General features: G+C 58.9%; 1 protein-coding gene across 1 annotated transcript in view; it reads right to left on the reverse strand.

Moving 5' to 3' along the window:
• HSPG2 (heparan sulfate proteoglycan 2) overlaps nt 1–23,447 on the reverse strand; it is a 69,461-nt gene that overhangs the window by 32,410 nt on the left and 13,604 nt on the right. The window contains 35 exon segments of the mRNA XM_083375651.1: nt 25–153; nt 261–401; nt 643–722; nt 971–1,020; nt 1,175–1,261; nt 1,342–1,469; nt 1,600–1,713; nt 1,873–1,984; nt 2,158–2,276; nt 2,526–2,705; nt 3,025–3,207; nt 3,333–3,473; nt 6,264–6,328; nt 6,602–6,684; nt 6,794–6,880; nt 7,540–7,667; nt 8,401–8,548; nt 8,931–9,127; nt 9,502–9,681; nt 9,805–9,968; nt 10,064–10,210; nt 10,306–10,457; nt 10,539–10,683; nt 10,932–11,063; nt 11,325–11,444; nt 11,545–11,781; nt 12,127–12,252; nt 12,347–12,472; nt 14,764–14,802; nt 14,912–15,072; nt 15,236–15,294; nt 15,619–15,728; nt 18,125–18,235; nt 19,928–19,999; nt 20,106–20,241. Coding sequence (XP_083231777.1) covers nt 25–153; nt 261–401; nt 643–722; nt 971–1,020; nt 1,175–1,261; nt 1,342–1,469; nt 1,600–1,713; nt 1,873–1,984; nt 2,158–2,276; nt 2,526–2,705; nt 3,025–3,207; nt 3,333–3,473; nt 6,264–6,328; nt 6,602–6,684; nt 6,794–6,880; nt 7,540–7,667; nt 8,401–8,548; nt 8,931–9,127; nt 9,502–9,681; nt 9,805–9,968; nt 10,064–10,210; nt 10,306–10,457; nt 10,539–10,683; nt 10,932–11,063; nt 11,325–11,444; nt 11,545–11,781; nt 12,127–12,252; nt 12,347–12,472; nt 14,764–14,802; nt 14,912–15,072; nt 15,236–15,294; nt 15,619–15,728; nt 18,125–18,235; nt 19,928–19,999; nt 20,106–20,241 — 4,389 coding nt within the window.

Consider the following 23,447-nt stretch of genomic DNA (forward strand, 5'->3'; position numbering starts at 1 on the left):
GGACTCCTGGCCCAGCTCCCCAAATTGGCCGTAGGAGAGCTGAGGACCCTCGGGGGACATCTCCACGGCAAAGCCGGTCAGCAGCCGGATGCTGCGCTGACGGTTGACCAGCGCGAAGCCTTGGAAGTCTCCAGGATGGAAGGAGGTAGTAATCTGGGGGGTGCAGGTGGGGTGGGGGGAAACAGCAGGAGCAGCTGAGGAAAGCCCGTCGGAAGACCCCCCCTGATCACCCCCTAGGAGGGAAGCCCTGGCCCCCTTACCACGTCCCGGTAGTAGGACGAGCTGCTGCACTGCTGGGTGACCCCCATGCAGAAACAGGGCAGGCAGCCCAGGGGGTTCTCCGCGCTGAGGTGGAAGTGATGGGGGCGGCAGCGGTCGCAGGACAAGCCCTCCGCGTGGTCCTGGAAGGGGGCAAAGGCGCTGCTGAGGAGCAAGAAGACACACACACACACACACACACACACACACACACCGCTCTAGGCAAAGGAAGGCCGGCCGGAGCGCGGCTGGAGACTTGTGGGGGGCTGAGTGCATGAAGCTGGGCAAGAGGGAGAGCTGGCCAGCGCACACTGTGGAGGGGGCTAAGCGAGGAGGGGGTGGAAGGCACAAGGGGCCCTCCCCTCTGCCCTGTTCCCTGCCTACCTTACATTGGCATTGCCTGTTGGCGTCACACCGGCTGCCGATGCTGCCCTGCGGGTGGCAATGGCACCGGGAGCTGAAATCTGGAAGGAGGCGGAGAGAAAAGGGGCCGTGGGCTGGTGCGCATTCCAGATGCTTCTCTCTCTCTCCTCCCACCGCCCCCTTTTCAGCCCCCTCCCCTTCTGCGCCATCCTCACGCAAGGCCGGGCTTCGGGGGGCCCCTCTTCTTTCTTTCTCACCCTTCCACCCTGGCGGGGGCAGCTTCCCCCTGCCCTGCATGGCCAACGCGCCCCCTCCCATCACCCACCTGTGCTCCTTCCTCTGGACTCACCTGTGCAGGGTTGGCCCTGACTCGGGTTGCCAACGTAGCCAGGAGCACACCTGGGCCGAGAGAAGAGGCTCGGTTAAGAAGGAGAAACCGGAGCCAGACCGGACCCCCACACACACACTGAAAGCCAACGGGCACCACCACCCCTTGTCAGGACCGTGCGATGCCAGCAGAGGACCCGGCTGAGCCCGCTCTGGGACTGCCTACCGTTCACACTGGCGCCCGATGTGGCCCGGGGCACAGGAGTCACAGGTGGGCGCTCCGTCTGCGTCCACAAAACAGGTCCGGCTTTCTCTGCAGCGGCGAGAGAAGAGCAAGTCAAAGGGCCTCTCCGGGCGAGGCGTGGACCGCCGACGGTCACGGGGTGCACCTACTGGAGGGCTGAAGACGGCCCGTGGCAGGGGCACGGCTGGCAGTCCCTGGGCGTCCCGTGGCGGGCGTCCCCGTAGAATCCAGGCTGGCAGCGTTCACAATGGAGCCCTTCGGTGTGGTGCTGGCAGCCCTGGAAGCAGAGGGAAGCTGTGGCTCAGTTACGGGCACCAGGCCCGGGGAAGGGGGTTTCTAAGGGGGCCCCCTCCTCCTCTGGGAACGGTTGCCGGTCTGGGGCCACCCTCTGCCTGTGGCTTGCCCACCTGGCACTCTCCCGTCTCTGTGTCGCACTCGGTCGCGTGCCCGTTGCAACTGCAAGGCTCGCAGGTGCCCAGATAGAGGCCGCTGGTGCTGCGCGTGTAGCCAACGTCGCAGTCCTGCAACAGAGGGGGGAATGGGGCAACTCAACAGCAGCAGAGGGGCAGGAGGTCAGCCGGCCTCTGGGCTGCCCCACCACCTGGGTGCTTTCTCCACACAGCCCCGACAGCCCTCTGCCAGGCTCAGGGATCCACACCCGCCCTCCGCTAGCTGCTCACCTGGCAGGATGGCCCTCGGTACCCGGGGGGGCAGGTGCAGTCCTCCACCTCTGGGGCTGGGTTTAGGCCCGTGGCGTGTGGCACCGCCACATCCATGTGGATGTCAGAGATCCTGTCGGAGGAAACGGGGTTAAGGCCACCTGCTCTGCCTGCAGAAAGGCAGGAATGACCGATCATCCATCAAGAACCCACCCACAAGCCCCCTGGCTCCTTCCTGTCTGGCAAGAGCTCAGGGCCACCCTCACACACACATGCACGCACGCACACGCACAGACCCCGTCCTACCTGCTCTCAGAAGGTCGCTCGGCGTAGGAGGCCCGGATCATGAAAACATCGATGTCAGCCAGCGCCATCAGGAGGTGCTGCCGGGTGGCGTTCTGCCCATCGGCACGGCGCCAGGCTTGCTACACGAGGAGACGGGGGCAGGGAAGGGAGGGGTGGTGAAGGCTGCCTTTGTCCACCAGACCTTGTCTCAAGGTGGGGAAAGAAGAACGACCAAACACACACACACACACACATACACCCACAGCCTCCCTTTTACACAGAGCTCCCCCATTTCTGGCTGCTCCCGCTGCCACTGCTGTGGCTGCATTGCCCCCCCACCCTGGAGCTGAAGGCCCAGCAGACTCTAGAGCCACTACGTCCTCTCTCACCTCCCGGAAGGACACGGCAATGGTGGTGGGTTCCCCCGGCAGGGGGCTGCTGGCAGCCGCATGTTCCAGGAAAATGCCGTTTCCCTGCAGCACCACGTCGGGCTGGCCGTGCAGCAGAGGGGAGCCGGGGAAGGCGTGGTGGGTGATGGTGTAGCGCAGCTCTCCGCCGTACGAGGTCACCTGGGGGAAGGGTGTGTGTGTGTGAAGCAGAGATCGGGCTCAGAGGCTGGCCCGCCCGTTTGTTCCGCCAGCAGGCGCAGAGCTCATATTGGGAGAGGGGGGCAGCCAAAGAATTGAAATCTGCACTTATTTTTTGGATCAGGAAATGTCTTTGCTGCCCGTCTCGTATCCGAGGACTCTGGGCATCCGTGGAGGCCACCTTAAGAACCCATTCTGCTTTCAGAGGGGGCAGCCGACAAGGGTCAGTCGGTACAGGAAGCCCACGGCCTCCACCTGAAACACACGCCCACGCCTTGCCCTTCTCTCATCCCTGCGGTACCTTGTCCCCCCTGAAGCGCTCGGGCAGCACCCAGTAGTAAACGTCCCGTGGCAGAACGTGGAAGGAGGAGAAGGAGAGCTCCGAGCCCCCCACGAAGCGGATGCCCTCGCTGACCGTCCGGGTGTTGGCAGAGTCGGCGAGGCTGAACTGCCCCCTCTGGGCATCCTCGTGTGCCAGCTGCACCTACGGCCAGGAGCGAAGGGGGTCAATTGTCGAAAGGGCCTCGGAGGGAAGGACGGAGTCGTATCTCCCTGGGGGTGCCCGCTCTTTCCCCCCCCCTCCCGAAGGAGCCGGCCCGTGGGCTCTACCTGATCTCTGTTCCAGGAGGAGCTGGCGCACTGGCGGGAGACCCCCATGCAGAAACAGCGGAGGCAGCCGTCAGGGTTCCCGCGGCTCAAGTGGAAGCTGCCGGTGACACACTCACTACACGACGCGCCCTGGACATTGGGCTGGTGTGAGAGAGAGAAAGAGAGAGAAAAGAGAGAGAGAGAGAAAAAGAAAGAAAGAAAAAGAGAGAAAGAAAAAGAAAGAAAAATAGCGAAAGCGAAGGAGCAAGAGCGAAAGAAAAAGAGAAAGAGAAAGAAAGAAAAATAGCGAAAAGAGAAAGGGAGCGAAAGAGAAAGAGCAAGAGAGCGAAAGAAAAAGAGAAAAAGAGAAAGACAAAGAGAAAAAGAGAGAAAGAGAGCAAAAGAGAGAGTGAAAGAGAAAAAAAGAGAGAATGAGACAGAGAGCAAAAGAAAGAGAAAAAGAGAAAGAGAGAGAGAGAAAGAGAGTGAAAGAAAAAGAGAAAAAGAGAAAGAAAAAGAGAAAGGGAAAAAGAGAAAGAGAGCAAAAGAGAGAGAAAGAGAGAAAGAGAGCAAAAGAAAGAGAAAAAGAGAAAAAAGAGAAAAAGAGAGCAAAAGAGAGAGCGAAAGAGAAAAAGAAAGAGAAAGTGAGACAGAGTGAGCAAAAGAAAGAGAAAAAGAGAAAGAAAAAAAGAGAAAGAGAGCAAAAGAGAGAGTGAAAGAGAAAAAGAAAGAGAAAGTGAGACAGAGTGAGCAAAAGAAAGAGAAAGGGAGCGAAAGAGAAAGAGCAAGAGAGCGAAAGAAAAAGAGAAAAAGAGAAAGACAAAGAGAAAAAGAGAGAAAGAGAGCAAAAGAGAGAGTGAAAGAGAAAAAAAGAGAGAATGAGATAGAGAGCAAAAGAAAGAGAAAAAGAGAAAGAGAGAGAGAGAAAGAGAGTGAAAGAAAAAGAGAAAAAGAGAAAGAAAAAGAGAAAGGGAAAAAGAGAAAGAGAGCAAAAGAGAGAGAAAGAGAGAAAGAGAGCAAAAGAAAGAGAAAAAGAGAAAAAAGAGAAAAAGAGAGCAAAAGAGAGAGCGAAAGAGAAAAAGAAAGAGAAAGTGAGACAGAGTGAGCAAAAGAAAGAGAAAAAGAGAAAGAAAAAAAGAGAAAGAGAGCAAAAGAGAGAGTGAAAGAGAAAAAGAAAGAGAAAGTGAGACAGAGTGAGCAAAAGAAAGAGAAAAAGAGAGCGAAAGAGAGAGAGAAAGAGAGCGAAAAAAAAAGAGAAAAAGAGAAAGAAAAAAAGAGAAAGAAAGAGAGCAAGAGAGTGAAAGAGAAAAAGAAAGAGAAAGTGAGACAGAGAGAGCAAAAGAAAGAGAAAAAGAGAGCGAAAGAGAGAGAGAAAGAGAAAAAGAAAGAGAAAGTGAGACAGAGTGAGCAAAAGAAAGAGAAAAAGAGAGCGAAAGAGAGAGAGAAAGAGAAAAAGAAAGAGAAAGTGAGACAGAGTGAGCAAAAGAAAGAGAAAAAGAGAGCGAAAGAGAGAGAGAAAGAGAAAAAGAAAGAGAAAGTGAGACAGAGTGAGCAAAAGAAAGAGAAAAAGAGAGCGAAAGAGAGAGAGAAAGAGAAAAAGAAAGAGAAAGTGAGACAGAGTGAGCAAAAGAAAGAGAAAAAGAGAGCGAAAGAGAGAGAGAAAGAGAGCGAAAGAAAAAGAGAAAAAGAGAAAGAAAAAAAGAGAAAGAAAGAGAGCAAGAGAGAGAAAGAGAAAAAGAAAGAGAAAGTGAGACAGAGAGAGCAAAAGAAAGAGAAAAAGAGAGCGAAAGAGAGAGAGAGAGAGAAAGAGAGCGAGAGAAAAAGAAAGAGAGCGAAAGAAAGAAAATGAGAGTAAGAGCGAAAAAGAGAGAGAGAAGAGATAAAGAAAAAGAAATAAAAATAAAAATAGCAAAAGACAAAGAGCAAGAGGGAGAAAGAAAAAGAGAGAGAAAAAGAAAGAGAAAAAGAAAGAGTGAGAAAGAGAGCGAAAGAAAGAAAAAAAAGAGTGAAAGAAAGAAAAAAAGAGAGTGAAAGAAAGAGAAAAAGAGAAAGAGAGAGAAAGAGAAAGAGAGAGAGAGAGAGAGAGAGAGAGAGAGAGAGAGAGAGAGAGAGAGAGAGAGGAAAAGAGAGAGTTCACACGGGGTGCCAAAACAGTGGCTGGCTCTTTGAACAGCCTCCGCCCGGAATCCTGGCTTCCAAGCGGGCCTAGCTGAGGTCACCCAGCCACTTTATTTTATTTATTTTTTATTTTAATTCCATTTATATCCCGCCCTTCTCCGAAGACTCAGGGCGGCTTACAAGCTTAGCAGTAGCCTTCATTCTATGTATATGCCTGCTTATTAGGGCTTTCACACACACCCCAAGCGGCATTATTACAAAGTCAGCTTAATTGCCCCCAACAATCTGGGTCCTCATTTTACCTACCTGGGAAGGATGGAAGGCTGAGTCAACCTTGAGCCTGGTGGGACTCGAACCTGCGCTAATTGCAGGCAGCTGGTGTTACTTAAGGAGGCATTAGCCCACTGCTCCACCACTTAAGCCAGCCAGCGCTCCTGCTGGCTCTCCATCAGCCTTTCCACACTCCGGTGCTCCCCGATCTTCTCCCACCCCGCCCCACCCCGCCCCCAGGAACCTGCCAAGCAGATCCCCGGATTTGTGTTCTGCAGGGCGGGAAGAAGGAAAACAAGGGCCCTGCTTGGCAAAAACTCTTTCCCGAGCGCAGGACCGGTGTTGCTTGGCCGCAGAGAGTCCCTCCTATTTCGGAATTTCACGCACCCAAACAGTCCCGAGTCTCTAAACCCCTAAACCTTTTCACCCCAGGCTAGTTCAGTCCCAGAGGTACCAACCTCTTGGGGAACAGCTGGGTTTTGAAACAGGGGTGTGTGCGTGTGCGGGTGTGTGTTTGTGCGGGTGTGCCTCCTTTCCGAAGGCAACGCTGCGCCCCCAGCTTACCTTGCACCGGCAACCCCCATCCGAGGCCTTCCTGCCTCCTCGCTCGTCGCAGGGGATATCCTCTCCTAAGGGAGACGGGGGGGGGGGACAAAGGAGAGCGCCTCCCTCAGGCCCAGCCTCGCTCAAACCGGCCCTCTCTGGGATGTGAGGGAGGCCGGGGACGATGGGATTTGCTCCGAGATGGGGCACCCGAGAAGAACACAGCAGCGTTAACAGCTGGGATAAAAGCGGAAACGGTAGACCGGAGACATGCAAGGCTTTTCTCCATGCCCTCCCCTCTCCGAGGGCTGGGCCTGCAGGGACTCGGGAATAGCCCTCTGGGATCCCAAGGAGATTACCTGGAGTCGGGATTCCACCTCCTCCAATCGGCACGCACTTCCCGCCCGGCTGGATGGGGTTGCCTTCGTAGCCAGGAGCACACCTGCGAGGGCAAGGAGCGACACGGCCAGTGAGACGATTTCCCCATCTCGGATATGTCACCTGACCGTAAACACACACACACACACACTCGCATTCTCTGGGCTTTTCACCTTTCGCAGCGGCGTCCCGTGTAACCCGGCAGGCAGGCGTCGCAGGTGGCCTGTCTGTCCGTATCCAAGAAACACGAGTTGGAAAACCTGCCGAAGGGAAAGCGACATCAGGATGGCTGACGGGCATCTCTGCCTTGCCTCCGGCGGGCCCCACAGGTGCAGCTCGCTCCAGGAGCCGGAGTTGCACCGGTGCAGCAGCTGAAGGTGGCTGTGGAAAGGTGGGGAGGGGGAAAACCTGGCTTCTTCCAGCCCCTGGGAGATTACTTCCCTTTCCATTTCACTACAGAAATGCCCGTAGATCAGGGGTCTTCAAACATGGCCTTTGTATGAGTTGTGGACTTCAACTCCCAGAATTCCTGGCTGAGGAATTCTGGGAGTTGAAGTCCACAAATCACAAAAGGGTCAAGTTTGAAGACCCCTGGTACAGACTCTCCTGGGCTAGATGACCTCCAAGGTGTCCCTTCCAACTCTTTCATGTTCTAGCTCAGGGGTCTTCAAACTTGGCCCTTGTGTGAGTTGTGGACTTCAACTCCCAGAATTCCTCAGCCAGGCACGTGGGGTCTTCAAACGCGGCCCTTGTATGACTTGTGGACTTCAACTCCCAGAATTCCTCAGCCAGGAATTCTGGGAGTTGAGGTCCACAACTCATACAAGGGCCACGTTTGAAGACCCCTGCCGTAGATGAATGCTGAAGCTGTTCCAAGCGTCCCCCACCCCCGCCCCAAGACAACCCTGGCCTTCTTCACCTGCGTGGAGCTTCGGTGTATGGGCACGGGCAAGGCCGGCACGCTGATGGGGTGGCCTGGGTGGCATCGCCGAAGAAGCCCAGCTTGCATTTGTCGCACCGCGGCCCTTCAGTGTTGTGCTGACAGTTCTGCACGAGAGGAGGAGGAGGAGGAGGAGGAGGAAGAGGAGGAGGAGGAGGAGGAGGACGGGCAGAAAAGGGCCGTGAGAGTCCGGATCCTGCTCTGGTCCGAGAATCAACGTCATCACCTTTTGGATCTGGGACCTCGCGAGAGAGCCAAGAGCGCCTCCCCAGCATTTCACGCTCTCACCACAGATGCATTCTGGGACTTTGCAGAGCAGGAGAAGAAGGAAAAATAGGCATGACGGAGGAGTGCAAGGACTTGGGGATGGCGGTGTCCTACTAGGCAAATCTTAATATATATATATATATATTTTTGCACTGTGTACCAAACAATGCAACATAGGCCGCCGCTTAACAATAGCAGTAGCCTTTAGGCTTACATATACCGCTTCACGGTGCTTTACAACCCCCTCGAAACAGTTTTATAGAGTCAGCATTTGGCCCCCCCCCCCAACGATCTGGGCCCTCGTTTGACCGACGTCAAAGGGCGGAAGGCTGAGTCGACCTTGAGCCGGTCAAGATCGAACGCCTGGCAGCGGGGTGTAAGGCAGAGTTTAGGCCCGCAAGGCTGCATTCTGACCGCGCTGCGCCACCACGGCCTTCGTTAGGACACTTTTTCGCGGCTTGAAACGTTTCACAGACCTTCTCCAGTCGGGACCCTACAGCTAAAAGCTTCTCTTGGAGCACACACACACACACACACAGATTTCAGGGCCCACCCTGCCCCTCCCCAACTCACCAGGCAGTAGCCAGAGAAGGGGTCGCAGGAGTTGGAGTGGCCGTGGCAGCTGCAGCCGGAGCAGATGCCCAGGTAAGGGCCGCCGGGCACTCGCTTGAAGTGAGGCTCGCACTGCTCACAGGAGAGGCCGGAGTAGCCCGCCGGGCACCTGCAGAAGAAATGAGCGGAGCTGGAATAAGCAGCAGCGGCAACAGCGGCAACTACCAGCTGCCCCTCCCAGCAGAGACAGCGGGCAAGGCGGTGGGAAGGGGAAGGAGTTAGTGCCAAGCTTGCCCTTGTTCTGGCTATTTCAGAACGGCTCTGGGTTGGAAGCATCTTCATCCGGAGAGGACTAGGTGGGGAATTTCGGGCCACAGACAAGCCCGATAGGTCGACTCAAGGTAAATGTCTTTCTCCAGCACTGGTTGAAGCATACGGGGAATGTGTGATCCAGTAGCCCCTCTTCCCCCAAACAGATTTTGATCCTAGAGATTCCCCAGTTGTAGCTCCACCACAGCCTCGCCGCCCCCTTCCCCGTCGTCCTTTGGCACCTGCACTCCTCGACGTGATGCGCCACACCCAGGCCGGTGACCTCGGCGGCGGTGGTGTCCATGACGATGTCGCTCAGCCCCACGGTGGCCATCCGGTTATCGTAAACCGTCTGGATCATGATGGCCTCGAGGTTCTGCAAGGAAAAGAGCAGCTCCTCTCGGCTCACGGGCTGCCCGGACTCCTTCTGCCAGTTCTCCTGCAGGGGTGAAACACGGTCAGACAGCGCCGGTCTCGCCCGCTCCACCAAAAGCAGACCTGTGTGCGAATTGGCTTCTCGTGGCCTGCAGCTGGGCTGATTTCTTTGAGCCATCAGCAGGATCCAACCTGGCCTGCCGGTCAGGGCAGTCTCCGCTTCCAAGCAAGAGCTACTTCAGATCTCGGTTGTTACAAGGATGAAATGGGGGAGGGCGGGGGGCAGATCTATGCTCGGCATCCTGAATCCCCGGAAGCCCTAAAGTATTGGGTGCGTGTGTCCCATTTGGCAGGGGGTCTTTACGGAGGGGGGTGTCCCAGCAAGAGACGAGTGTTCTCCTTCTCCTCCATTCCCCCCCCCCCCGGGACGGTTCTCACCTCCCTGAAATGGACCTGGCGCCGGTTGGCCACAAAGGGGTCGGGCGGTGTCTGCAGCCGGTAAAACAGCTTCTGCCCGTTGCCCACGATGACCACGTCCGGCTTGGGGACGGGCTCCGACTGGCCTCGGCCCAGCTGGTAGCGCACCGTGAACTGGAGGGAGCCTCCGTAGGAATCCACCTGCAGGGGAAGCGGGCAAGGTTGGCTGCTAGGGAGAAGGTGGGCGTTCCACAGATGCCCAGTGTCACCCAGAGCCAGGAGAGGGCTGGGCCTCCGGGTAAAGCTGGCATCTGCCGCCCTTGCCTTGTTCCCCAGGAACTGCTCGGGGAGGGTCCAAAAGTTGTCGTGTGTGAGGAAGTGCCGAGAGAGATCGACCAGCTGGAACTCCTGCGCGCTGGGGTCGACCTGCATCTGCGTCGAGGCGAGGGGAGGCGTCCCGGGCTGGTCGAGGGAGCTCACGCTCACTCCTGGGAAGAAAAATGGAATGCAGCGTGCCGAGGAGGGCTAGCAAGAGCCACCCTGCCCCGCCTTTTGGACCGAGGTGCCTTCCCCAATGGCTCACCTTTGAAATTGTTGCCTTCGTCAAACCGGAGGTGGATTTGTTGACGGTAGCGGCCGGTGCCACGGCACGATTTGGCCACCCCGAAGCAGAAGCAGGGCAAGCATTGACCGGTCGCTTCCACGTGAAAGTGTCTCTCGGGGCACGGCCCTGGATGGCGAAGGGAAGGGAGGCTCAGAGGCCAAAATCCCAGCCAGAACGGAGAGGCGCAATTCTCCAGCTGTGGGCCTCCAGCTGCAGCTCACCTCGGCTGGGCGTGACGCTCAACACCCCGTCCGGGATGCCGAAGACCATTCCCCGGGCGTTGATAGCCTCGCAGGTGTATGCCCCCTGGTCGGCCTCTTTGACATCCTGGATGATCAGGGTGCCCCGGCCGTTCTCGCTGCTGAAGCTCACCCTGTAGGCACAAGAGGCACTCAGCACCCTGAAGGTTGGAAGGGGGTGGGGAGCAGCTGGGGCTCGCCCGGGGCTGGCCTACCTGCGGCTGTTGGGGATATGTCCCCAGTTCAACCTCCAGGAGATGAGGGGGGTCGGCACGCCCACTGCCACACAGGTGAAGTGAATGGTATCCCCCGGAGCAGCCTGGATGAATTCCTCTGGAGGAGTGATGACCTGTGGAGGGACTGGGGTAGAAGGGACAGGAAGTGGAGAGGTGGCGAATTAGGGCAGTCAAGAAGGCGCCAGGGGAGGTGAATAGAGAGAGGGGGGGGGCGGCCTAGCAATGCTTCCAAGCCTCCAGCTCATTTGGGAGAAGAAGCTGCTGCTTTGGGGGCATCCTGGGGGTGGAACCCCAAGAAGCCAGGCCCCGGGCACTCCCTTCAGCCTCCACCCCGCCATCCCCGCCTGGGCCCGCCGGCAGCCTCGCACTCACTGCAGCCAATCTCGTCCGAGCGGTCCTGGCAGTCGGCCTCGTCATCGCATTGGTAACTGGCCGGGATGCAGGTGTGGCTGGAGAGGCAGACAAACTGGTCGGGGCCACAGGTGTCTCCGGGGGCCTTGGTGGCTGCATGGAGGAAGAAAAGGGGGGGGAGGAGGACTCAACATTCTCTGCACCAGGAGCCTTTACCAGCTGCCGTTCCGGGATGGCTCCGGGAGTCCCACAAGACCAAATCTTTCCCAAACCAAGACCCGGTTTGTGATTTCCTAGTTTTTGGAAATTCGCCACGTGAACCCAGCCCCGGTGGATTTGCAGAAGGGGTCTCCCCCCACAGTCACAAACCCCGCCCCACCCCACCCCCCACCCCGCCGAGCTCTCGGTCCTCACGGCAGTCCAGCTCGTCAGAGCCGTCGGCGCAGTCATTGTCCCCGTCGCAGCGCCAAAGCGTGAGAGCGCAGTGCCCGTTCCGGCATCGGAACTCATTGGGTTCGCAGGGTGAGGGAGTGCCTTGGGGGGGGCGACAAAAGGAGAGTTACCGTTGCGGTTCTCTCTCTCTCTTCCTTCAGCTGGGCGCGCGCAACCCACTTGTAGCCCCCCCGGGACTCACCGCAGTTCTGTTCGTCACTGCCATCCGGGCAGTCCCGCTCGCCATCACACAGGTAGTCCCGGCGGATGCATTGCCCGTTGAAGCACATGGTCTCGTCTTTCCGGCAGGAGTGGAACCCGGGGCCAAGTGCGGGCTTGGAGACTGGTGCCCGGCGGGTGGTGACGGGGGACGTGGTGGCAGGGAGCCGGGCGGTGCTGGGTGACGGGGAGGAGACGGGCCCCGAAGGCCTCTCAAGTTCTGCCGGAGCAGAGAAGAGGGATGGGTCAAGAGGAGGCACGTGGGAAAAGGACAGCTCTGCCCCCCCTTTTGTATCTGTCCCCGGATACAAAAGGAAGGCCCAAGTAGGCAGAGCGGAAGGTGTGGTGAGACTCCGTTCACGCAACCACTCCGTTCCACAAACCGCAGCCGCTCGGCTTCACCCACTTGGAAACCCGAACCCTTCGTGTCCATTGGAAGCAGCCGCATCCAAAGACAAACGTCCCCCGCCTCCCTCGCAGGAGAGGTTTGGTAAAGGCAAAAATCACAGGAGGCTCTCAGGAAGACGTACGGAGGACCCCATCGCCCTCCAGAAAACCCCCTCACCACAGCCATCCTCGTCAGAAGCGTCTCCGCAGTCGGGGTGTCCGTCGCAGCGCGACGCTTGGGGTACACATTCGCCGCTGTCGCAGGCAAACTCCCGAGGGGCACACTCGGGGGGTTCGGGCTCCTCTGCGGGGAGGAGAGACAAACACAACTCAGCCGCACCTTGCGGGTTAAGGCGACCAGGAGCCCAAAGCTGCCCACGGGCCCCCCAAATGCCCACCGCAGTCCAGCTCGTCCGACATGTCGCGGCAATCCGGCCGCCGGTCGCAGAAGAATTCGCTGGGGATGCACTCGCCGCTCAGGCAGGAAAACTCCTCCGCTGTGCAAGGCCGGATCTCTGGGGTGACTGAAGGAGAGGTGGGGGGGGGGGGTTAGGAGGCGGCTGCAGCTGGGCCGGGGAGGGTGACGAGAAGAGAAACGGAAAGACCCTAAAGTCCAGAACGCCTTTCCTGCCTCTTTGCGAAGCCCTTTGGGCACCTCGCCGCCCTGAAGGCAGAGTCTTTCCTCTCCCACTGAGCGAAATAAGCAATTATGCGGGCAGGACTGATCTTGGGCATCTGTACCCTGCCACGACCCTTGGGATATCCCAGGGGTAGGCAACCTTGGCTCTTTTATGACTCGTGGACTTCAACTCCCAGAATTCCTGAGCCAGCCATGCTGAGGGGAGAGTTTCCAAGCTGAGCCATGCTGGCTCAGGAATTCTGGGAGTTGAAGTCCCCGAGTCATGAAGGGGGCCAAAGTTTCCCCCATGCTGGCTGAGGAATTCTGGGAGTTGAAGTCCACCCATCTTCAAGTTGCCGAGTTTGAATGTTCTAGGACAGGGGTAGGCAACCTTGGCTCCTTCATGACTCGTGGACTTCAACTCCCAGAATTCCTGAGCCAGCCACGCTGAGGGGAAAGGGAGACGTTTCCATGCTGAGCCAGGCTAGCTCAGGTATTCTGGGAGTTGAAGTCCCCAAGTCATGAAGGGGGCCAAAGTTTCCCCCATGCTGGCTGAGGAATTCTGGGAGTTGAAGTCCACCCATCTTCAAGTTGCCGAGTTTGAATGTTCTAGGACAGGGGTAGGCAACCTTGGCTCCTTCATGACTCGTGGACTTCAACTCCCAGAATTCCTGAGCCAGCCACGCTGAGGGGAAAGGGAGACGTTTCCATGCTGAGCCAGGCTAGCTCAGGTATTCTGGGAGTTGAAGTCCCCAAGTCATGAAGGGGGCCAAAGTTTCCCCCATGCTGGCTGAGGAATTCTGGGAGTTGAAGTCCACCCATCTTCAAGTTGCCGAGTTTGAATGTTCTAGGACAGGGGTAGGCAACCTTGGCTCCTTCATGACTCGTGGACTTCAACTCCCAGAATTCCTGAGCCAGCCACGCTGAGGGGAAAGGGAGACGTTTCCATGCTGAGCCAGGCTAGCTCAGGTATTCTGGGAGTTGAAGTCCCCAAGTCATGAAGGGGGCCAAAGTTTCCCCCATGCTGGCTGAGGAATTCTGGGAGTTGAAGTCCACCCATCTTCAAGTTGCCGAGTTTGAATGTTCTAGGACAGGGGTAGGCAACCTTGGCTCCTTCATGACTCGTGGACTTCCAACTCCCAGAATTCCTGAGCCAGCCACGCTGAGGGGAAAGGGAGAGGTTTCCAAGCAGAGCCATGCTGGCTCAGGAATTCCGGGAGTTGAAGTCCACGAGTCATAAAAAGAGCCAAGGTTGCCTACCCCTGGGATATACAAACAGGAAGCAGGTTTTCTGATTTGAAAGCTCTCTTGCCAAAGATCTTTTCTGGAACTGGGTGTGCAAATAATAATAATAATAATAATAATTTTATTTATATACCGCCCTTCTCCCGAAGGACTCAGGGCGGTGAAATGAGATCCCATGTGCCGCTCCCGCCACGGTGTGACTGCACCCAAGCCCTCCGGCTAAACACCGCCCCTGCCCCCCCCCAAACCAGGATGCCAACCCCTTGCCTCGCTCGTCAAGCGCACACAAACATCACAGCACACAGCGAGAGTCTAGAAGCACAAGGCAAGTTCGGGAAGTGGTCCTTTTCCGGCTTCCCGATTTTGCTCAGCAAGACACACAACAACACGCCAGCAAGAGAAGTGTGTCGGGGGGGGGAGGGGAGGCAGTGCCTCCTGGACACCCTAGCTATGTGCTAGAGCTGCATAGCAGTGCCCGGCCGCCCTTCCCACGGAGTCCCAGCTGGGAAGCTCCGTCCAGAGGAGCTGGGAATGAGAAGCGCTCGCATCAAAGGCCAAGATCCACATGCTCCACACTCGCAGGCAGGCAGCGCAAGGAGGGGTGCAAGGAGGCCTGGAAATGCTTTGGGGAGGGAGGGAGGGATAGGTATGCAGGATGAAGGGGGTGGGTGGACCCCCAGCTCCAGACAGAATCTGGGCAGAGAAGGACAAAAAGCCGGCCTTCTCCTCCTCCTCCTCCTCCTCGTCTCTGGGGCCGAGCGCCCTGCAGCTGCTGAAATCGGAGCCCCCCTGAGAGGACAAGTGTCTTCCCTGCCAAGACTCGCTTCCGGCAAAGACGCCGGGGAGGCCAAGGGCACGCAGAGAGAAAAAGGGAAAGGCCGTGTCTGTGGCAGCCAAGTCGGTGGGACTCCGCGCGCAGGCCTCCGTGCGCCTCTCCGGCCCCTGGCTTACCTGGTGGCGCTTCGGAGATGGGGGGAGGCGGGGTTTGGGCTGAAAGCAAACCCAGAGTTAGCGGCGTGGGGAGGGGGGTTGCCCACTCCCTCCCGGTCCCCTGCCCGCGCTGCCCTCCCCTCCGGGTAAAGTCAGCGGGCAGCGTCACCTGCTCCCAGGCGCCGGAACTGGAATCCCTTCCGGGAGGTGCGGTAGGAGGCGATGGAGCCGCTGGCCACCACAGAGAAGAGCACCTCGCGGATCTGCCCCTCGTCCGCGTTCCCCTCGGATCCCACGTCCAGCTCCACAAAGACGTAGCCGTCGACCTCCCTGCGGAGCGAGGACACAAACCGGCGCGCGCTTTTTTTTTTCCCCCCATGGGTCGCCCCAAACGGGTCCCGCCCCAGCTGTGTTGGCAAGCCTGCGACTTCGGCAGAGGGGTGCGGGTTCAGATTCTGCCCCAAAGCCTCTCTCCGCCCACCCGGATACTCACTTGATAAAAACCACGCTGACCGACTGCTCACCGGGGATCTTGATGTATTCAGATTCCAGCTAAGAGAAAGGGAGAGATTGGAGGAGGGGGGGGGGAGAAACGGTTCAGACAATTTGGGGGGGGGGCGGCAGCTCTCTAACCCACCTACCCGTCGGCTTCTGGACTTACGACCTCTGCTTTGGGCAGAGGAGGAAGAGGGGATCTCTCTCCCAGTGATCTGTGGGGATCTCACGGTCAGGGAGACCAGCCCCGAGGAATTTTAAATCCACCATCTTTACAGAACCCCAGTGGATGTCCACAAGGAAAGCAGGGGTGATTTCTGCTCCAGAGAGGAGGACAGATGGGGAGAGGGGACCCCGGGGGGGCAGGAGGGGGGCCCTCACCGTATCCACCACCGCTTCGGACACCTCCTGGAAGGCCTCTGAGTTGACATCTTCCAGGCGGTGGCTGTACGCGAAGGAATGGGTGAAGTTCACCTGGGCCCGGAAGTAGACTGCGAAGGAAAGGGGCCAGGTGAGGAAGGCCTGGCCGCCCTCTGCAGCTTTGCAAGCTTTGCAAGCGTGCTGAGCAAGGCCTTCACACAACCCTCTTGGCTAGATCCCTGCCTACATGGCCGTAGCCCAAAGGGGGCCCTGCCCTGAAGCCCACGGTGCCGACCAGATGTTTGGGCAGGATGAACGGGGCCCCGTCCCTCCGCTCCTGGAGGGGAAAGTCTGGAGGACACCCAGACTCGCCGGGCGCTTGTCCCACAGACCCTTTCCTCCTCGGGGACAGCGGGGGGGGGGGGGAGGGTAGGTGAGCCAGGCACAGGAGGGGCTGAGGTCTCCCACCCCCGGTTTTCACAGCCTGCCGAGAGGCCCAGCCAGCCGCAGATTCCAGACCCAGCTGCAAAGCTGGACGGCCAGTAGCCGGGGCCAAACTCAGCTCCAGGGACGGGGTGGGAGAAGGTCCCCCCCCAGGCCGGCTTGCGTCAGGTACTGGCGTCCGTTGTCTCGGACCAGGAAAGCAACCACAGCCGCCGGTGTCCTCCAGTGCTCCCCGTTACAAAGAGTCTGTGGTCAGGTACTGATCTACCCACCCACCCCCCGTTTCAAGGAGTGAAGCCACGGAAGGAGGAGACCGGTGGGGACAGACGGAAGAAGGACCACCGGGCTGGCTGCAGGGGCCCTGCCCGTGCCCAGATCCAGGACGGGAAAGAGAGACGGGCCAGCCGTTCCCGGTTCAAGCTGGGTGAAAAACTCCAGGCCACTCTCGGCCCCCCGCCCACCCGCACATTCTGAGATGCCAGGGCGCCCACCCGTCTCAAGGACCGAGGGTGGGGGGGGCTGTTGTTCATCCTTCACTCATAATAGCCCCATTCAGAGCTGGGCTGCCTACGGTGCCCCCGTGACTTGGCCCAGCCGCTCCAGGGCCCCACCCACCTGCGGAGTCACCCTGAAAGAATGTGCCTTGCCCTTGCCTTCGAAGGCAGCGGCGGTGGGGATGGGGGGGGGGCTTTTGCTGTTCCCTGCGGGCACGTTGTCCCGCAGCCGCCAGTGGGGAATGTGCCAGGCCTGCCCTGCGCCCTGCCTCTTTCCTGCCACGCACACACACCTCTGCAGCCGGTAGCTTTCGGCAGGAGGGCAACACTTCACCCTTACCCGCCTGCAGAGTGCGGCGTCTGAGACCAGGAAAAAGGCCGGGAACGTCCTTTGGGGCTCAGGGGAAACGGGGCTCCCCTGACTCGGCCGTTTTTGGGGTGAGGGAGCTATGGGGGCTTCCCCTGCCAGGGGGCTGTGGTGTGGGGGAGCACATCTGGACTAGCAGATGTGAAAGAGGGGGGGGGAGGAGAGATGGAAATCTCAGCCACCAGCCCAGGAGAGAAGCCACAGGGTTGCAAAAGAGAAGCTGTGAGTCAGCCAGCGCAACATGTGGGCGGCGGGGGGGGGGGGAGGAAGGGTACAGCCCCCAGGTCCAGAGGTGGGGAGGGAAAACTAGGAAGGCTGGCTTACCCTCCCTCCCTCCCCACATCGGTCCTTCTGCAGGGGGGGGAGGCACAAAGGAGCACCGGAGCTTTGCCTCCTTTTAAGGCGGTGGGGAGCTGCTTGCAGCTGCGAAGGAGAACAATGCAGAAAGGGCTCCGGGCTGAGTCAGCTTCCCCCTGGCCACCTTCAAAGGCCCTGGACCTTGCAGGGGGGGTGGGGGTGTGCAGCAAAAAAAAGACCAAGTCCTGGATCACGGGGACCTCAAGCCCACAGCCCCTTCCTTCTGCCCCCGAGAAGTCGCTTTGGGACTGAGCCAGCCGGCCACGAGTTCTTCCCTGCGTCCCTTACTCCCCAGCCTCAGCCGGAAGAATAGGTTCAGTAGCGAGACCCCCGTCCACACCGGGGCTGGCCGATCAAATCCCAACTGAGTCCTCGTCGCAGGCAAAGCTGAAAACGTCCTGGCTTTGGGGGAGGGGGGGGGAAGAGCAGGACAGGGGGTCAGCTCCTGACTTTCCTGGCTGCTCGGCCAAGGGGGGGGGTCGGAGGCGGGTAGCCTACCTCCGTTCATTCCGCCGGGACCTGAAGACCTGGCTCTTCGAGCTCTCTGGCCCAGGCTGAGAATATTTTCAATTTTAATTTTAACTGGGTTTTAATTTTCTCAGGGTTCCATTTAATCTCTTTTAATTTTGTTTTAACGTTTGTATTGACTGTTTTTTAAATGCCCTGTAGAGTCCCTCGGGAAAGGGAGGTATATAAATCTAAATAAAATAAAATAAAAAAAATAAATCTCTCTCCCGGCATGGCCTGACCCCCGTCCCGTCCAGCAGGCGAGGGGTCCCGCTGCTCTCCCAGCCTGGAACCGATTTCCTCCACCAACTCCTCGTCCTGGGGGATCCTCTAGCCCGAGAGAGGACCGGCCACTTACTGAGCGGAGACTCATCGTCCGGCTCGGGGGCGGCCAGGCGGGCAGGCGCAGGAGGGCCCGCAGGAGAAGGAAGTGGAGAAGGAGGAGGAGGAGCAGGAGGAGATGAGAAGTCTGCACAGAAGAGAAAGGAGAGAAAGAAGAAAGGAGAGGCGAAAGAAAGAAAGATCTGGAGATCCAGCTGAAGGTGCAAGGACAAACGGCAAGGCCACCTCGCGGGCAGCTTTCTTCTCCCCCGTGGCCCTGACCAGCCACCCCACTGCAGGACCTCTCCTGAGGCCCTCTCACCGAGGCCCACCGCGCCCAAGAAAGCCCAGAGCGGAAGCCCTTCGTCCTCCCTCCCACCTTGGGAAGCTCCCCGGCTTTTCCCAGGAAGCCGAAGCCACAGCCATCTGCTGGTAGCCCCGGCTTCGAGGCTTGACCCAGCGACGGACGCGTGGGCAGAATGGCTAGACCGAGGCTGGGGGGAAAAAAGAGGCACGTTCCCCCAGGTCGGGTGCGAGCGCGCTCTCTTCACACACCCACACATCAGCGGGGCCGGGCTGTCCAGGCCCAGCTGCATCTGGCCAACGGCTGCGCCAGCTGTCGCCGAAAAAAACAAGACAGCCATAGGGGCCTGGCCCCGCTTTCTGGAACAGGGGTTGTCCGAAGTAAGCAAGGCCAGAGTTTGCTGCTTCCCAGGGGCAAAGCAATAAACAAACACGCACGCACGCACACACGCCACACATCTGTCGGGCTTGAATCCACTGGTAAAGAGCATCGGGGAATGAAAACCGGGGGGGGGGGAGGAGGGAGGAATAGAGGGGAGGGCAGCAGAAAGAGCGGGGTTCAAGGGAGGACAAGGGACGCCCGAAAAGGGCTGCCTCGCCCAGCCAGCTGCCGCTTTCAACGCAAGGGGAGCTGCGGACCCGAGGCTCCTCGGAGGAAAACCCCGGGGCTGGGCACCCCTCGCCCTCCGAGTGGGCCTGAAGGCAAACGTGGCTGGTTCGCTATTTCCCAGCACAGGGCAGGCCTCAAAAGAGCGAAAAAACATCTCTTCCCCCCTCGTTCCTGGCGAGAAGGGAGGGAGGAAGGGAAGCCATCTGCTAAAACGCTCCGAGAACGGGGCAGCATCGGCCCCAGAGACACCACCCCCCGTCCAGACAGATCCGCCCCGCCGCCTTTCCCATCCACGCCCCCGGATGATGAGCCTGCTCCGTGCGCTGGCGGGCGCTGGCGGAGATTCTTGCACGTGGAGGCAGCTTGGCCTCGGCTCCTGGGAAGATCCGAAGCCGGGTCCGGATGCTCCCAGCATCTTCTGCAGCTACGAAGGCCGCCAGCATGGCTCCCAGAAACTCGGGAGCGGGTGCAAGGGGGTCTCGTCCGGGACCAGAGGCCTTTGCCAAGGGATCGCCCTGCCCTTAAGAGCTGGGGAGGGACACCCCTCGGGTCTCACCAGCCCTCCTTCGGGCGAGTTATTTTATTTATTTTTATTTATTTTTTATTTTAATTCCATTTATATCCCGCCCTTCTCCGAAGACTCAGGGCGGCTTACAAGCTTAGCAGTAGCCTTCATTCTATGTATATGCCTGCTTATTAGGGCTTTCACACACACCCCAAGCGGCATTATTACAAAGTCAGCTTAATTGCCCCCAACAATCTGGGTCCTCATTTTACCTACCTGGGAAGGATGGAAGGCTGAGTCAACCTTGAGCCTGGTGGGACTCGAACCTGCACTAATTGCAGGCAGCTGGTGTTACGTAAGGAGGCATTAGCCCACTGCTCCACCAAGTTCTCTGACCGCCGGCCCGGCACGCGCTCGCTCACCTGTGGAGAAGAGATCCTGGGGGGACTCGACCGAGACGATCCCGCTGCCGTTCTCTCCACTGCCGTTCTCATCTGCAACAACCAGGAGATCAGTGGGGGGGGGGCAGGAGAGCCAAAAGGGGGGGGCACTGAAGAGGCTTCTCCGAAGCCCTCCGGGCCCCTCCGCTCCCTGGCTCACCTCCGGACGGGCCCCCAGCCATGAGATCCTCATCGTCAAAAGTGCTATCGTAACCCTTCCGCAGCCAGTGGGTGATCTCCGATTCCGTGTCCTCCGGGAACGTGGCCTCGTCCAGTCGGCTGGAGGCCTGAGCCACCTGCAGGAGAGAGGAGGAGGGTTTGTGTGTGTGTGTGTGGGGGGGGGGAAGATTGTCTCGCAGCCCAGGATCATCTCCTGCCCACAGCCCCCCCACCAGGCAGCTCCGGCCTCCTCCTGGCCCCCCCTCCCCGATGCCCGAATCCTGGCATAAGCCGCTCGCAAGATGCCGAGCAGAGAGTCATTCTCCTTTCCTTCCCCTGCAAGGCTGGGTGCCATGCAGGGGAAACGCCCCCCCCCCGCCCTCCCCGGGCCTGGAGAAACAGCATCAAAGGGATTGGGGCCACTTCACCGCCTTCAGATGCGCCCAAGCTGGCAGGCTACAAAAGGGGCTTGTTCCGAAGGCGCCCGAGAGACCCATTGAGAGCGGAAGGCAAGGGTCCTCAAGGCGCTCTGGGGCGGAAGGGCGGAAGCTGTGATTCCCTAAGGATGGGCCTTGAGGGCTCTCGGGTGTGGGGAGGAATGAAGGAATGCCAGCCCAGCCCAGCCCTCCTTCATCCCAGCACCAAGAGAGGCATGGCAGGAAGCAGGCGGCGCGGATTCTCGGCCGACCGGAAAACCCGAAGAGGGTGCTCTGAAGGGAATTTTCCCCTCGCCCCGGAAGCAAAAGGTGGGCCTCGGAGAAGGGGTGCCCAGGGCCAGCTTGGCACTGCTACCAAACTGGGGCTCCCCTGCTTGCAGACCTGCAGTTCAGCTGTTGGCTGACTGGCACCGCCGCGGATGCAGGAAAGGCAATTCCCACCCCTGCCGCAATGGCGGAAAGAAGCCCAGGGCTGCCTGGTTAGGTTCACCGATGCTTGAGGAAGCGACCAAGGAGTCCTATGCACCGTGTGTGTGTGTGTGTGTGTGTGTGTGTGTGTCTTTCTGGGAAGGAGAGACGCCAGCCTTGGCCCAGGACGCCAGCACTGGCAGACGGGTTACCCCGCGGGTACTGTTCACAGTTCACAACGCAATGCAAGAAGCCCAGGCCGCCCGTTCGCCACCCCTGGCAAGAAAGCTCGGCCTGGCCTGGCCCCTCCCCTCCTGCCTTGCAGCCGCTCCCAGCCGTGCCCCGAGGATGCCAGCGGAGGGGAAGCCGCAGGGCACCCCTGAAGCAAGAACGGTGTGTGTGTGTGTGTGTGTGTGTGCGTGCGCAGCAAGCTCACGCTGCCCACGACAGGACCCGACCTTTCTTGCGCAGGAAGGCGCTCTGAGCTGGCAACCAGGGCCTCCGGTTAGGCCAAGACTTGCCCTGGCAAGGTGGTGGTGGGGGGTTTCCACCTGCCCCTTCTCAAATCGGTGCCGCCTCGGTGTGTGTGTGTGTGTGTGTGTGTGTGTGACGGGAGCTGTTAAAACACACACACTTGAGCAGGTGACCTTCGCCAGAAGCTCCAGAGGTTGGAAGGATGTGCCGAATGACCGGGGTTACACACACACACACACACACATACAAACCCCCTACACACACACACACACACACAAAGGCAGCCGCACTGTGTCTGTCTGCCTGGGTTTCTCTCTCCTGGTGGGGCACAGGATTGAGGGTTGAGGGAAGGCTCCCGTTAGCCAGCAGATCCAGGAAAAAGCGCACGTTGCCCCCTCCATCCCAGCCTTTAGCCCCCCTGAATGGGGGTGGGGGGCTTGCCCCCTCCCTGGGCACCCAGCACCCCTCTGGAGAGCAGGAGGGGAAAAGGAGGGGGCTCTCTGGGCACAGAGATTCAACTTCCCTGCCTGCTGCTTGAGGGTAAGGAAGCCGATAGTCGTGATCCAGAGTTGGGGGGCGTTGAAGAGATACCTGGGCCCTCCAGCTCCACCGGCCCCCTCTCCTCAAGGGGACTCAGGTGAGGCAAAGCAGCCGGTCTTGCCGCCTCGGCAGAGGGCCGCCCGGGGCTCCAGACCGAGGGCAGGAATTCGTCAAAGCAGCAATTTTCCTGTGCAAACACGGGCACGGCCGCATTACTGCAGGCTGACCGGGCCGGGGACAAAGGATTGAGCTGCCGGCATAAAAAAGAGATTTAACCGGACACGGATGGCCCTTTGTGAAAGGAAGAGGGGAAGTAGGAGACCGGGGTGTGTGTGTGTGAGAAACCGTGGGGCCTGGGAAGGCCGGCAGGGGCAGCGTGCCAACCTGCCCGGCCGTCTGCCTTGGGACTCCCGGACGCTTTGAAGCTGGACAGCTAGTGGCCTCGGCCAAGCCGGGAGAGCTGGCACAAGGTACCGCCCGCTGGATGAGGGGTGGAAGAAAACGCCATGCCCAACCAAGAGAGCAGAGGGTGCCCAGCGCTGCCCAAAAAGCTCTTGGGTGCAGAGGGGGCTCTGGTGATCTCAGAAATCGCACCATGCACACACACACACACACACACACACACACACACACACACACACACACACACACACAGCACCAACCATGCAAATTCCATCATGGAAAGGGGCCTAGTGCACAGGATGGCAGAGGCCATTTTGTGTGTGTGTGTGTGTGTGTGTGTGTGTGTGTGTGTAGGGGTGAGCCCACAGATTTGGACCTCAGCCTCTGCCCGGGTGGAGTCGAGGAAGACACCCGGCCTTCAACGCTGCTGGACTGGGCGCTGACCGCTCTGAGGGCACCAGAGCTGGACTGGGCAGGCCTTCAACACCCCCGAGAGGTTTCTGAGCCCCTCTCAAGCCTTGTGTGTGTGTGTGTGTGTGTGTGTGTATGTGTGTGTGTGCGCGCTTCGAAGGTGTCTTGGGGTCTCTGCTCCCCCTCGCCCCCAAACAAACACAGCCAAGGCCCTTCTTCCGTTGCAAAGACCCTTCCACTCCTCAGCCAGCCTTGCTCTTCCAGCTGCCTGCTTCCAGCCCCCACTGCCCCCCCCCAAAATAATAATCAAGGAAGGGAAGCTAAACTAGAGGCTGGCCAAAATCCCCCTCCCCTAAAAAAATCCGGGCTGCAGCTAGAAGTCCAGTTTGCCCATAATCCTGGCTGGCTACGGAAACGGACACTGGAGCCCGTTCTGGGATTGGTTACCCCCCCCGCCCGCCTCTGGATCCCCAGCCAGGCCTGGCCGGAAAGAAAACAGCCCCCCCCGCCCCGTCCCTCTCTTCTCCTTCCCCGCCCCCCCCCAAATGACCAGTTGCACCTGTCACCAGAGCCTGGGCTGGATTGAAAACAGGGTCTATTTCAGACAAAGCCTTCCGTCGTGCGACGAGACCCAACAGCCCAGGAAAAAATAGACCTCTGGATCACGATGG

This window comes from Vipera ursinii (genome assembly GCF_947247035.1).
Source record: "Vipera ursinii genome assembly, chromosome: 17".
Lineage (NCBI taxonomy): Eukaryota > Metazoa > Chordata > Lepidosauria > Squamata > Viperidae > Vipera > Vipera ursinii.